We start from the raw sequence: 14,614 nt of genomic DNA on the forward strand, positions 1-14,614 counted from the left end.
GCCGCCGGCCGTGCCCGCCCCTTCCCGTCGTGCTTGCGCGGGCGCCATGGAGCGGGCGGCGGTGCTGCGCGTCAAGCGGAAGCGCGGCGGGACGGAGCCGGCCGAGGCGCTGCTCCTCGCCTGCAAGCGGCTGCGCACGGAGTGTGGCGGTGCCCAGCCGGTGGAGAGGAGCCTCTTCAAGCTTGTGGCGACCGTGTCCTCCAAGGTACCGCGGCCCTGCCGCCGGGACCGGTGTAGGCCGGGGCCGCGCCGCGGGCGGGCGGGGGCGGTTTGATGCAGCCGGGACATTTCGTTGTACCCCTGACGGGGCTTTTGAAAGCAGCAAGCTTTCTCCAGGTGTACAGCGCTGCCCCACGGGGGCCTTTCAGGATGTTTTGTGGATGCGAAGTTCTTGCTAGTAGCCTGGAGAGTGGCGTCTCGCTGCGAGGTGCCGTCCTGGTGCTGATACACACGGGTACGCGGCCTTCTCGTCATTACTGCCCGCTTGCGCAGCAGCAGCATCATACCTGCGTGCAGAGCTGGCTGTTAGTTTAGGTCGTTAGTTAAGGAACACAGCGCAGTGACCACCATGAAAAGCTGCGTTCAGCACCTGACTTTTCTACACTTGCATACTGTTCCTCACTTCTAGGCTACAGAATAGTCACTAAGCGAAGCCTGAATTTCTGCGGTTTGAGGTGCTGAAGCTCAGCCCTACAAGCTTAACAACTTTCATCTGCTGTACAGCCTTTTATGTTGAATAAAACTGGTCTTTCTTGGGAACTGGTCTTTGTAGGAGACTGTAAAGAATATCATGCCTTAAACTTAGGACCATCGCAGTCTTCTAAAGGCATGTATTTTTGTTTGGAGGGTTATTCCATGCCACAAAGTATATTGTGGAAAAATCAAATTGAAGCAGTCATACAACTTACAAATATCTTATCCTTTTTTTCCCCATATCGTGAGAATATTATGGCAGTTTTGTTGCTTAAAGCAGTAGTAGAAGTTAACTCGAACATTGGTACCGCAGTTCTCAAAAAAGAAGCACCAGTAATAGTAGTTATTAATCATTTCTAGGAAGGAATATGACTTACTATGTCGATGGTGTCTTTTTATTCCCCCTCCTTTTTGTTCCTTTACTCAGAACGAACCAGTTCAGAAATACATTCAAGGAGCGATCACTCAAGACAAAGCAGCTCAAAGTCTGCGACCCTCTTTAGGAAGCACTCAGCGAATCATTCAGGAACTCCGTTCTTACAAGCAAGTGAAAAGGAAGGAAAACCGTTATCGTGTAATAGCCAGCCATCGACCTAACTGTACTGAAACAGTTGCACCTGGCATAAATGGCGAGGCATCGATTGATGGTGACGGATCAGACTCTGAAGCAATGGAAAATGCTTCACAAAAGGAGAGCGGTGCTGTCGATAAGAGTTCGGACTGCTGTGGGAAATTCCAGTTGTTTGATATTGAACAAGAGGAGGAGGTGGAAGACTCCAGCGTAACTGCTGCAAACCCACAGGTCAGCAAACGAACTTAGTGCACATGAAGTACTTTTATATCACTGTTGACTAGTATGTGTGGGCAAACTGACTGCTATAGAAGTTTTTTTGCATTGTAAGTATTCCACTATTTAATAGGAGCTTTAACTAGATATTTGCAAGTTGGAACATTGTACAGGGAGTAACTTTCACGAGGATCCTGAAGTGCACTAATACTGTTGAGACAGACAGCCGTGTGGAGTTGGCTGCTACAGGAAGGGCTTGTACCACTGTTTTTTCTGTACCCTGTTCTGATGTATAAATTCTCATATTCATCTGTCAGGTGGATCTCTGAGGATTTTGATTAGCTTCTCTACTTGGAAAAGAGTCACTTGTAGGCAAGATTCACTAAAGCAAAATACACTTTTGAGCCTCTCCTTCTCAGAATTCCCATATATAGTTTTATTGTGTATTTTATTTTTAGCAGACCTGTAGGTGTCTGACAGGCTGCTTAAGCCCCTACATCCTGTTTTCATTGGCGTTATGGGTTAAGTTTGTTTTCAGTTGGAGGGGATATCTGCTGAATATCTAGAATGGTTTTAAGTATGAAGAAGCTCTGCCTTCTGTATAGGGTTACCCTGCATGCAGAGTGTTACGAAGTTTTTGTATTGAAGAGACTTGTAACCAAATGGAAAAGAAGGTAAGAGGGCTGTGTGTGCCTGCTTTAGTAGTTCCTTCACTGTATGTAAGTACCTGTGGATGCTTTATATGCAGCCCATCACAGCTCTGAGGAAAACTTAAATGCTTAATGTAAAAGATACTCAGGTAAGGAAGAGCCCAACCAGCTGCCATCCTTCAGCGTTTCTTACAGGTTATTTCAGGGCTTTGCCATCAAACTTCAGTATGAACTCTCGCTTCCTATTAAGCAAGTAGTTCAAGCAGACATTTGAGATCTGTTAGTTAACTGTTACCTGTCACTGCTGATTAGAAGAACAACTGAAACTGAGGTAGCACCAGAATTTTCCTCTTAACTCTTTTAGAGCTAGCAGTAGGTGTTGAAAGCGAGAAGTAAGCTTCCTTTTTCATTCTGTAAGTATTTTGAACTGAAAAAAAAGGGTGGTCTGTAGCCTTTCTTTAGAATTAAGTAGTTCAGGACACACCACTGTGAATTGGAAAAGATACTCTGAAAAGCTCTAGCAGAGAAAAATGGGCAGCAAAACCTGCTCATGTAGACCTTCAAGTACAGGTCACTAAAGCAAATACATTGCAAATAATTTATTAGGAAGGAGAAAGCATGAAGAAACTTCTGTCTTAATGTTGAAGTGAGGAATAAAGGAAATAAAAATCTTATCTGTAGGGCCTGTCAGCCTTTTCCTGATAATCTGTCACATTTTCATTGTTTGTCACACTTTGTATACTGTAATCTGCTTCCATGTTAGCAGTGCTACTGTACACGCATCTTTCCTGCAGTGTTGCAAGTTTGCTCTACAAAGCACAGGCTGTCTTAAAACGTGTCTATTCAACCAATGCGTCATCAGAAACAGATGAACAGTTCTATGGAATTAGTCATATCCCCACCAGTAGTTTGTTGAACTTGTCCCAGAAGTTTTCTCCTGTTATCTGAAACAGGGACGGGTGCACACTAGTACGGTAATTGGAAGATTCTTCGGTGTCTTTGTGCTCTAGGTTGCTAATGGTCTGAGTATCAGCATTCCAGTGGGAAAGTGTTACAGTCTAAGATTTCAGAATGTCATCCTTAGCTAGCTGTTGGCTACTGTCTACAAAGAAAACTGTTGGCTGTAACTAAGACTTTGCATACATGGCTTCAGTGGATTTCTTTTAAAATTTTTTCTCAGCAGACAACTGATCCAGATGTGATTCTTTGCAATGCAGTAGAGATGATCCGTGAGCGTTTAAATGTTTCTGAAGATGGTAAAAAAGTAGAACACTGTGAGAAAGAAGATGACTATGTTTATGACATCTACTATATGGAAACATCAGCCCCTGGTTGGATCCAAAATATCCTTTATGTACAGCCCTATAGAGAAGAATATGAACTGGTAAGGATGTGGGAAAACAGATCTTTCTGAAATAGAAAGGACACAAAAAAACATGCTTCAAGTCCTATCATTAAAAATTACCATGCTAAGAAAGATCTTTTAAGATACTACACATATACTCAGTGACTTCTGTGTTAGGCTTTTTGTAACTGCCAGTGCTGTGTTCCTCCAGGTTACTGTTGATTCAAACAAATTCTGATATAACAATGAAAACTGAAGGGATAGTGCTCACGTACTCAGAAGAATTTGGCTTCAAATTGCCAAATAAATTTTGGCACACAAATGTAAACTTAAGTAATTCACATCTCATTTGTGACTAGGAGGTAGCAATTAAAATGTAGTTGTAAATACAGTTGGGTAAAAAAAAGGAGCAAGGGGACACACACAACTTTTTCAGTGTTTGAGGACTTGACTTTAATCTTAATACAAGATACTTTCTTGTAATGGAATTGCCCTTCAGTGAGTGTGGAGTTAGGAAGTTAAATGTAAGCTCCAGTCTTTTATTGTATAGGTACTGCGATCAATAGACTTGCACATCAGGAACCTGAAGCTTTTTCTTTTCCTTGATCTATTACACTACTGCTGAAGTGAGTAGGATTAATTTAGATATTAACCTTGGCATTTAAATGCTGAAGCGGAACATGTAAATGCATGACTTACCTGCTTTAGGTGCAAAATCAGTTTGCTGTTATGGTGAATATACTGACAAGACAAATTATTCTGCTTTGTGCAACTGTTGAATAACTTATGCTTGCAGTGATAAGTATCCTATGTTGGAGCGAGTCCAGAGGAGGGCCACGATGTTGATCAGAGGGCTGGAGCACCTCTCCTATGAGGACAGGCTGAGAGAGTTGGGATTGTTCAGCCTGGAGAAAAGGCGGCTCCGGGGAGATCTAATTGTGGCCTTCCAGTACCTGAAGGGGCCTACAGGAAAGATGGTGAGGGACTGTTTATCAGGGAGTGTAGTGACAGGACAAGGGGTAATGGGTTTAAGCCGAAGGAGGGTCGATTTAGATTAGGTGTTAGAAAGAAATTCTTTACTGTTAAGAGTGGTGAGGTACTGGAACAGGTTGCCCAGAGAGGTTGTGGAGGCCCCATCCCTGGAAGTGTTTAAGACCAGGTTGGATGAGGCTTTGGGCAACGTGGTCTAGTGGAGGCTGTCCCTGACCACGGCAGGGGGGTTGGAACTAGATGATCTTTAAGGTCCCTTCCAACCCAAACCGTTCTATGATCCCTTGGCTCTTGATGATTATATAGTATTGTATAGGTGGATGAAAAACTGCATAATGCTGAGTGTCTGTATTTGTAATGAATGTTATGTTTTGTGTTGACATGCAGGTAGATGATGATCATGTTCCAGGGGAAATATATGAAGATGAAGATGATGAAAATGATGAGAATAACTGGCGTAATGATTATCCCGATGAAGATGAATTCTTACCTGAGGAAGATGGTGATGGAGAAAAAGGTATGCCTGTCAAATATTGTTTGCTTTCATGCTGTGCACATATAAATCCCATTCATTTTTACATGCCATTTTTCTAAAAAGATGACTAACTGAACACTGCTGGGGTAGTGTTCTGCTCTTAGAAGGGGTTAAATCTGCTTCAAGAAGCATCATCTTTCTTGGAACTACAATGGATCTTAATGTTTTTGCAAAGCCAAAATTAAGAACTTCATTTCAGGCTGATGCACTTGCAAAGGATTACTTGTTTTGAGAAGGGATAGATGACTTGGTTCTATATGCTTGTGAAACACTGCCTCTGCTTTCTTAACTCCCCATCCCAGTGCACTCCAAGCACAACTGAAACCTCACCCAATACAGAAGTTGTTCAGACTTTCTTAATGTGAGATATTCAAAAAGCCGAAAATAAGTCTGATTAACCTAATTGTTTAACTAAAAAGAAGGGATAATCTAAAAGTGTCAATGCTCTTCCTTTAGACTCTGAAGAGAGCTTCAGCGATGAGGACCAATGTTACAGGAGAAGAACATGGAACAAATACCGACAGGAGGTTCTACAAGAATTTGGATACGATGAGATCCAGGATTTGGATTCTGACTGACAGCCCTTTTTTGAAGATGAAATGCATACTGAAGATGAAATTCTACTCTTGCAGTAGAACTGCAAATCCAGACAGCTGCTGATGGCTGCTGCACTTAAAACAAAAACCCACGAAAAACACACCACACCAAAACCCTGGAAAACCACTTTCCGGTAAAAGTTGGGACATTGGGACAGTAGGAAACTGATCTACACATGAATGAGCTTTAAGCTAAATTCTTGCCAGTCTGGCCTTCTGAAACTGATGGTGACTAGCATGATTCACCCTCATGCTTACTGACTAGGCTTGACTATTAGATACTAGATTGGAATTCCAGTAAATGCTAAAACGTTTTGCTATCTGAGCAGCCAACTTCAGCTGGTAGACAGTAAACAGATTAGTGTGAATATGGCCACTTGGCGCTACAAATTTTTGTTCCAAGCAAAAGATACTGTATGCTTTAAAATAAATTTTTCTGCCTGTTCTGTGATGCTGAGGTTCCAAAGGAAGTTGTTTTTTTTTTTAAAGCTGCATGCCCAAGCATTTGTACCTGTACTGACAATACCTCCACAGTATACATGGAGGTAGTTGGCAGCAGCCCTTCTTGTCATGACTAATGTGTTGGGTTTCACAAGAAGATCAACATGTCTGCTGTGATGGCAAGTGGAAGTCCTGGAAGAAGACACTCTGTCCTAGTGCTTTATGCTGTATTTGTTCTTAAGCTTGAAGTTACCTTCATACGTGTTTGAGCATATGAAATGCCTTGACCTGTCCATTTTATTGCTGGATCTTTATCCAGTAATTTTACTCTGGTAAAAATTAAATTGTAAATAAAGAATTTTTGACTAAGTTTTCTTTACTCATTTAAAGACCATAGGAGTTGATACAGCTGAAGCCATGTCAGCATTTTAACTTGCATTTATCTTTAAAATGATTTAGTCTTGCCTATTTGGACACACAAAGTGTTTTAGCTAACAGGATGTTAGATCTAGGTCAGTCATGAGCTGTAGATTGCAGCAGTGATTTTAAGTCAATTAGTTCTAGCATGACTAGATGTCAAGGTAGTGGGGGTAAAATATTTTTTTCCTTGGTTTCACAGAAAGGTTAATATGGCTGTTCACCTATGCCACAATCCTAGCCTGTTAAAGCTATGCTACTCACTGGACAAATGTCTCAACTTAGGTACTGAATTCATTCTAATAATATGCAAAAGCTGGATTATAATAGATAAATGCTATTTTTCATTAAATACTGAGAAGACCCTACATGTTTGTGTGTCAACTATGCACAAAGTTCCTCAGCTAGAATTTAACTATCTTAAGTCCCACCGCTGCTTCGTAAAGGTAGCCCAAGACTCCATTTATATGTTAGTTTTCACCATCGACTACTACTTGCCATTATCTGTAGCTTTTTAAGATCACCTCAGTCAGAGGCTCAGTACAAGAATCCACATATTCTCACTATTATTCAAGTGGCTGATGCAAATGTGATGCAGCATTTGAAGTGTGCATTGCTTCAGCCATATTCTGGTGATTACTAGATTTAGTTAAATGCACAAAAAAATGCACATATGGACAAACTGAGGTAAACATTCTGAACTAAGATAAAAGTTCCACGTATGTTTTCAAAGTATATCTCACTCTACTAGCCAAACAGGCTGGCTTCACATTACCTTTTGCTGCCCCAAAATTCAGTATCAAAGTGTGCTGATGTTAGGTTTACAGCTTATGGCGCTGGAGTTACAAACAGTACTAATTAGCATCAGTCTGTAGCGTAGTATTACCTTTTACTTCTGTTTTTATTCCTGTTTTCTTTTCCTGCTATTTAGCTTTCAAGATACAGTTCCTGCCACAGAACTTCTGCTATAGAAGAAAAAAAGAAAGTGGTTTGTTTTGTCATTTTCTAGTCAACAGCACTGAAATTCAGAAGGAATGTTCTGATTGCTGAGGTAACACTACTAATGTGTGTTCACTAAAACAGTTCAGAAACAAATGCTTACAAGCTTCAAACTGAATGTTTTAATTCTGGAAGTTTCATAAAGCCTGTCAGTTGACCAAGTATTAACAAGCTAAAAGGAAAAAATCATCAAATGATAATCAAATCTTCAGTTCCAAGGTGCTTTGTTGATTAAATCCCTGTCACAGTCAGATACCACATTTCCACGTACCATAGAGAATAAAATACTTATCTTTAAGGGAGAAAGGTTGGTTCTGTCTTTAAATAATGTAGCTCAACTTTATTCATTTTTCTGCTAATAATGACAAATTAGGTAGGTGGTTGTGACCAGTTGTCTTCTGGGATAAGAACTGAGATAGCACAGCAAATCACTTCATGCAAACATCCATCAGAATTAAGCTGGGAATGACTTCTGGTCGTTCAGTTTAACTTAAAAATGCATTACTTCGCTGCCTGGTTCTGCAGAAATCTAATTTGATCCATTAGCTCCTACCATTTTAATACCAATTCTGAAGAAGGAACAGTATTGACGCATAGCTTGCGTGCCTGAAAAGAGCAGGTAATCATTATCCAATGAAAACATGCCCTAAAAATATGCCACAGTTTAGGAGGGTGACGCGAGGGCACAATCTATGTGAGAATCCAACTGCAAGTAAGTACATTTTCAGTATTTCTGAAAGACCACTGGAAACAGTTTTCTCCATTTTTCCCAGTTCCATCTCTTCCCTTTTGTTGTCATAATTGCTTTATCCTCCCTCCTGTTTCTTATAATGGCTTTGAAATTTTAGTTAGATTTGATTTCTAACTTCTTTTCTTCATTTGTGTCCATCTCCGTTAAAACACAGTAACAGAGCAGCTGCATGTTTCGTGTGACTGCACCTGCACAGGAAATTGGAGATAAATCAGAAGAATAGCCACCTATCTCAACTCTAATTACACAACATGCATCTGACTAATGAAAGTTAGTTCTAAGAACGCCGCGTCACTTCTCTTAAGGGAAATAAACGATAAATTCAAAAAGTGTCTTCCACTTAATTTTTAAATAGATGTTTAATACTGTTCTGTTGATATCCTAGGGTGTTTTTCTTCTTAGGCACCCCACCAACTTACTGAAGTACAATCTTTCTTCTCTATAAGTAAAAGTGTAAAATTGGTAGAATAAAAAAAAAAAACCACAACCAAAACATGAACTTCAAGTAGCACACAGGAATGTGACAAGATTACTGAGTATTTACATATTCAGTAGCTGCTGCAGCACCACATCCTGTTGCATTCTAAGATTATGCTATAAACCTTCCTTTCCACATCCCTCATCATGTTTTTCTCTCATAGTTAACAATAACAACAGTGCACTGCTGGAGAGAAACGTGTAATTTATCTGCAGCAATTCAACTCAAGGCAAAATTCCATCTGTGACTGACATAAAATCTATCCAAACAGCTGATTCGGCAAGCAAGACAGCTTGCATTACCAAGAACGTCCAACCCTTTTACAGTCATCAGTCTTGCTTAAGAAAGAGAAATGTGTAAAACCTGAGGACAAAATCTGTAGAATGTGGATGGTCTTTCACATATACAGCAAATAAAATCTGGGTGTAAAAACAAATACAGAATCAGTATACCCCTTTACTGGGTCTGGCTGGGATGCAGTTAACATCCTTCATAGCAGCCCATGTGGTGCTGTGTTTTGGATTTGTGGCTCAAACAGGGTTGGTAACACACTTACTTTGGCTATTGCCGAACAGCGTTTGCACAGTATCAAATTTTTTTTTCCTTCCACTCTGCCCTCCCTGCAACCAGATGAGCAGGAAGTTTGGAGGGGATGTGGCCAGAACAACTGACCCAAACTAAGCAAAGGTTATTTCATGCCATATAATGTCATGCTCAGCAATAAAAACTGGGGTAGAGGAAGAAGTGCATGCATGTGGGAGGATGTCTTCTAAGGTGGCCGTTGCTTGAAGACTGGCTGTGCAACGGTCTGCTTGTGGGAGGTGGTGATTGCCTTTGCATCACTTGTTTTCCCCCCCCCCCTCTGTCTTTCACTTACTAAACTGTCTTTATCTTGACCAGTAAGTTTTCTTGCCTTTGTTCTTCCTACTCTCTCCACCATCCTGCTGGGGGGTGCTGGTGAGTGAGCGGCTCTGTGGGTGCTTAGCTACTGACTGGGGTCAACTGACCACAACAACCAAGATTCACTTATTTAATTTTAATCTTTCCTAACAACGTCTCCACAAACAAAGAAACTTACATAAAATCTTGTTGATAAACTGAGGTCTCCTCGATGCAGGTAAATAGACTCCCAGGAAAAAGACTGGAATTCCAGATAAAGCAATGGCAATTCCAATCAATGAATTTATGGTGTCACTATAGAGTGGCACTACCACCAGAAATACTGTGCATATACAGAATATTATTGGGAAAGCCACGCTCAGCTGCAGACAGAAAAAATAGAACAGAATGTTACTGAAATACTCCTTGTCTACAGTTACAAACATTTTGGTGAGAATTACAGACTTTTCCCTCTCAACCCCACTTTATGAAATTATCTGCTTTTCATCTTACACATCTGGCTATTTGGAACCGTAAGCAAATTACAGAATTTTTCTTGAATAGAACTGCTGCTAAAAGTAATCAAGTATGGTAACTCTGCTGTGTTGAAAGAAACTGTGTAACAGCATAAAATATTTTTAGACAAATCCGATAAAACTCAGGATAAATATAATAAACATAATAATAACAACTTGGGATAAATATAATAAACATAACAAATATAATAAACAGAAACATACAATAAAAGAGCATACTATTACCACAATCACTTCTTATCTAGCAGACAAGCTAGTTGTCATGGTACAATATAAAATGGAAGCCATGTTTTATGTCCTAATCAATTTGTAACCTTTAGACATAACATGTATGGTCCAGATTTTAGACATTACTTTTACATTATGTGGAAGAGAGGGATTTTAAACAATTCTATAATAAGTAAATACTACCTTAAGAGGCCTGGGTCGATCTGGTTCCTTCCAACGTAAATATAATTGCCCAGCAATAGACAGACCAACAAAAAACCAGTAACTGAAACTGAAGTAATTAATAAGCTTGAAGACATCTTCCACAGCCAGGTAAATAAGGGTCATAGCACACTGTCAGAAAAGAACAGGACTGGGATGAAGAGAAGTCTGAAAGTTATTGCTTATGCTGCTTTTTGTATGAAAATAACACCTCTTACTCCTTGGCGTTTGGCATGATTTTATGCCTCTCAAAATTCACTCTCTCAAATCACCTCAATGACAGTAAATCTGAAGTTCTCTCTGTTATAAAGTCTTCCTTTAAATAATTCATATAGTCACATCTGAACAGTTGAAAAGAAAAGCAATAATAACTTACATTGAAGAGCAGTGCTGGCACAGGTGTGAACCTCCCAATGTGGATCATAGACAACAGATCAGGAAGGTGACCTTCTCGAGATCCTACAAAAAATAGCCTGAAAAACACAAATCAGAAAACAGAAGTTAAGGCCACAGATGACAGAATGTATTACAGAAAATAAAAATCAAACAACAATACCAGTCAAAATAAGTATTTACACCACTGAATTTACATCCTTTAAACTGAAATATGGATTCAACCCTTCTGGTAAAGATGTACTATACAACAACCATTAAAAGATATATAAGCTTTTAGAAACATGCTGTTAACACCCATTTTTAGAAAACAGTCCTACAGGTAAAATAGAAAACATCTACAGTAACTGAAATAAATTTCTATTATTTTAAAAAATTCCAAATGCTAGCACTGAAAACACTCCAGCTTATAGCAGAATAGTTTTCAATGCTAACCAGAAGAGATCGCCAGGCCTCTAACAATAGCTCAACCAACTACGTGCTCAAAAAACAAACACACTTAAGTTTATTATCAACTGCAAATTGTTCTGTATTGACTGCTTCACCAGATCACATTTGTATTTGTTCTCAGTACAGAGGCATTGTGCATACATTCAATGGACAGGAAGGATGTTAAAATGCCTGAATAAATCTATTGAAAACTTTCACTAGTCACATGCATAATCAGTGCTCAGAGGAAAGCTTCTGTATTTTATCCTAAGCTTTTTGACTGCAAGTTAATAGCAGTAGCAACTGTTAAAACTTTTTACTTGGAAAAAACCTTAAAGATACTGATTTTTAAAAGTAAGTAAGTTTTAAGTAAATACTTCTGAAAACAAGAACTTGCTAGAATTATTGTATCAAGTAAAATGGAAGATAACTCAGTCCAAATAATCAGAAGGCCTGAGGACTTACCACACAGACAACATTCATTTGATCTTTAATTGTACTCTGCACACAGCTAGGAACGCTTTGGGGAAGCAAGGCAGTGTTAAGGGTGTACATACGCACGCACAGAGGTTTATTTAGGTCTGTTATTTTATTGTGGCTGTTCATTATAGGTTCGGTTACAAAAGTATTTTTGCCACTCTTGTAACAGATGAGCATAACAGTAACATATAAAAATACATATGAACATTTGTCAAACAGAGACATGCACTACCTTGACGATGCTAGAATTGAAGCATTAAGTCCGCCAAAACAAGAAAAGGCTACAGCAATGGGAATTGTCCAGCTGAAGATACCAAATACTTGGTCAGCAAATGTCTAATGAAAGGGAAGAGAAAAAGGAAGCATGAAAATATCTCCAAAGCAGCATATTTCAAGCAATGACATGAAAGCTTTTGTAGTAAGTTTGTATGGAAAAAACAGTAATATAGTAAGGACAATCCATAATGCAGCACAAAGAAGCAAACAGCTTTTTTATTTATTTATGGATTCTAAACAAGCACAAACTTCTTTAGCCAAGCACCTGAACTCACATTTTCTGGTCACAAAGGAAAACAAAATGTTTTTAGAATTTTCTCACCAATTCTAATATATTTTATTATCTAACTGAACTTCAGAATTCAAGTGTAACATATTGACTACAGAGAATAAAGGAAAAAAAAAAATTACTACATATCCAAAACGGAAAGCGCCATATTGCAGATGATAAACATAGACACCATCACACCTACTGTTTATAGACACTATTCTAGAAATCTAATTTTCCTTCTTTTTTTTCAATTTCCTAAGCAACCTCTTCTTTTCCTTTAGCACCACCAGCAGGGGTCTCTGGGCTCTACTCTCACAACATAGCAAATCACAGAGCAAGTATCTTATTAGCAATCATTTGTTAATGTTGCTAGACAATACGGCAGGCCAGCTGTGGTGACCTTCCATGATAGAGTTCTGGAACCAAGAGGCCAGGAGCATCAAAGTTTCATAGCAAGTGATAACAGTCATCGATTGCCAGTGATCTGGGACCTATAATGAAAATCAGTAATAATTTGCAAGACACTGTCCTGCTCAATTCTGTTCAGCCTCTCAGATGGAGAAAGAAAGAAAGAAAAGAGTGAGACTTAGAACATCAGACAAAATGTTTGAAGAAAATCAAGAAATTTAATACATGAAGACTGACAGCTATTCTAAATCCCATCTTGGTATAAGCATTGTGTATGTCTGAACATTAGCATGTTCAGACTTAAGCAGAAAACTGCTCATGCTGTGTTCAGAGGACATGGGTGGAAGCTTTCTTATCCCAATTCTACCTACCGACAGCTAAATTACTTTTGTGATTTCTTTTACTGAAGCAAACTAACAGTCATGGTAGCAAAAGGATCATGTCTACATTAGACAGCAAGAAATCACTATTTATAGAAACAGAAAGGTACATACTTACGTGTAAGTGATATTCAAACAAACCTCAAGGATTTTGTGGGTATTAGAACATTTTACATCTCAGCAGGTAGCAGTAATCTAAACCTTTTTATGAACCTTTGTCTAAATCAATTTCTTAGCGCTCTCTTGCTTTATCAGTTTCAAGATCCTCAGACATAAAAAGCGTGTATACTAGTTCAGCTTTCTGCAGGTCTGTCTTTTCTATTACAAAAAATGTCTTCAGTTTTTAATATTTCAGTATTTTAAAACACCTCCCCCCTGACTTCCCCTTTAAACTACTGGTCTTCATCATAAAATTTATGAGCTAAGAAGTTCAGTCAAAGTGAACTGACATTCATAACTGGCCTTTGTTTGTAGCATATAATGCTATCTGGATTTAACAGCAGTCAAATTTTTATTTAATTACTCCAGCAACAACAGAACTAAAAGCAGTTCATTATGATCTGTTTTCTGAATGGTTTTGTAGGTTTTGACTTAATATAGATTATTTTTTCCAGGTTAAGGTTTAGAATCCAACTCTGCTTAGCTGTAAACCATCATTTACACTAAAAAGCAAAATTTATTCCATCCCTTTGTGTAACTTAGTTGAGCCTCAGCAGAAGCAGATAGGATTTCCTGCTGCAAAGGGACAATGTAAAAGCATATAATCACTTCAATGGCAACCTTGCCAAAAGGTTCAAAGTTAATGCATCAACTGTGTTAGTCATCCTGATTCTTACTGAAGCGCTCTCTTCCTGAGTTCTTTTAGTTTATACATATTAGTATAGCTTCCCTCAAATGGAGCTTCAACAAAGGGGTGGAAAAATGCACACACAGATTCCCACAGAAATTATAAAAATTAACATGAGAAAAATAGAAAAGAACTAATCCATGTATGAATTCTATTTCATGCTGAAATCAGAACATCGATTTAGCAAAAGACCATGCCGTAAGAAATGTGTTCTGTATACCATGGATTACCCATTTTCAGTCAATTGAAACTGAACAAGCAACTAATAATTTACATTATTGTACATACAAGATTTCTGCTGCTCAAGAATAAATAATTACTAGAACACACAGCACTTCTCTCAGATCCTTAATGGATCTAAATGCGGCTCTGAGAAAGCTGGTCTCCCAAAGCAGAATGTAATTCATAATGATCCAGTACATGAATTAAGACAACTCCTCCAGAACAAGTAAGAATGAGGGCAAGAAGAAAAATCTAATAGGTAATTGTAGTATTTTAAAGGATGATTTAAACCTGGACTGCTGACTTCCAAAGCAAAACAGCAAGTGAAATTACTAGACATCAAACTTAAAACTACTAGAGGGTTTTTTTTTTTTAAATATAC

General features: G+C 38.9%; 2 protein-coding genes across 4 annotated transcripts in view; one reads left to right on the forward strand and one right to left on the reverse strand.

Annotated features, from left to right (window-relative positions):
• The first annotated feature begins 5 nt into the window (after positions 1-5).
• On the forward strand, positions 6-6,406 carry SLC7A6OS (solute carrier family 7 member 6 opposite strand). 2 transcript variants are annotated; one of them, XM_054840539.1, is made up of 5 exons: positions 6-205; positions 1,121-1,495; positions 3,311-3,514; positions 4,853-4,982; positions 5,457-6,406. In XM_054840539.1, exons 1-5 carry the CDS (start codon positions 47-49, stop codon positions 5,576-5,578), a joined length of 990 nt encoding a protein of 329 aa, XP_054696514.1. In that variant the 5' UTR covers positions 6-46; the 3' UTR covers positions 5,579-6,406. The 2 variants fall into 2 exon arrangements, with proteins under 2 accessions (XP_054696514.1, XP_054696515.1); XM_054840540.1 differs by having other exon boundaries at positions 8-205; positions 3,314-3,514.
• A 1,146-nt stretch (positions 6,407-7,552) lies between these two features.
• Positions 7,553-14,614, reverse strand: part of SLC7A6 (solute carrier family 7 member 6) — a 30,437-nt gene continuing 23,375 nt past the window's right edge. For both annotated transcript variants that reach the window (XM_054840536.1, XM_054840535.1), the window contains exons 6-10: positions 12,061-12,164; positions 10,903-10,999; positions 10,509-10,658; positions 9,761-9,944; positions 7,553-8,392 (exon numbers count right to left, since the gene is read on the reverse strand). In XM_054840536.1, coding sequence (XP_054696511.1) covers positions 8,298-8,392; positions 9,761-9,944; positions 10,509-10,658; positions 10,903-10,999; positions 12,061-12,164 — 630 coding nt within the window. In that variant the 3' untranslated portion in view covers positions 7,553-8,297. The remainder of the gene's footprint in view (positions 8,393-9,760; positions 9,945-10,508; positions 10,659-10,902; positions 11,000-12,060; positions 12,165-14,614) is intronic.

This window comes from Grus americana, chromosome 13 (genome assembly GCF_028858705.1).
Source record: "Grus americana isolate bGruAme1 chromosome 13, bGruAme1.mat, whole genome shotgun sequence".
NCBI lineage: Eukaryota > Metazoa > Chordata > Aves > Gruiformes > Gruidae > Grus > Grus americana.

Excerpts from the sequence above, each read along its gene's own strand:
- SLC7A6OS (XM_054840539.1), top strand. The coding sequence starts at position 47 with ATGGAGCGGGCGGCGGTGCTGCGCGTCAAGCGGAAGCGCGGCGGGACG. Across the intron at positions 1,496-3,310 it reads TAACTGCTGCAAACCCACAG|CAGACAACTGATCCAGATGT; the intron begins GTCAGCAAACGA and ends ATTTTTTCTCAG. Across the intron at positions 3,515-4,852 it reads ATAGAGAAGAATATGAACTG|GTAGATGATGATCATGTTCC; the intron begins GTAAGGATGTGG and ends GTTGACATGCAG.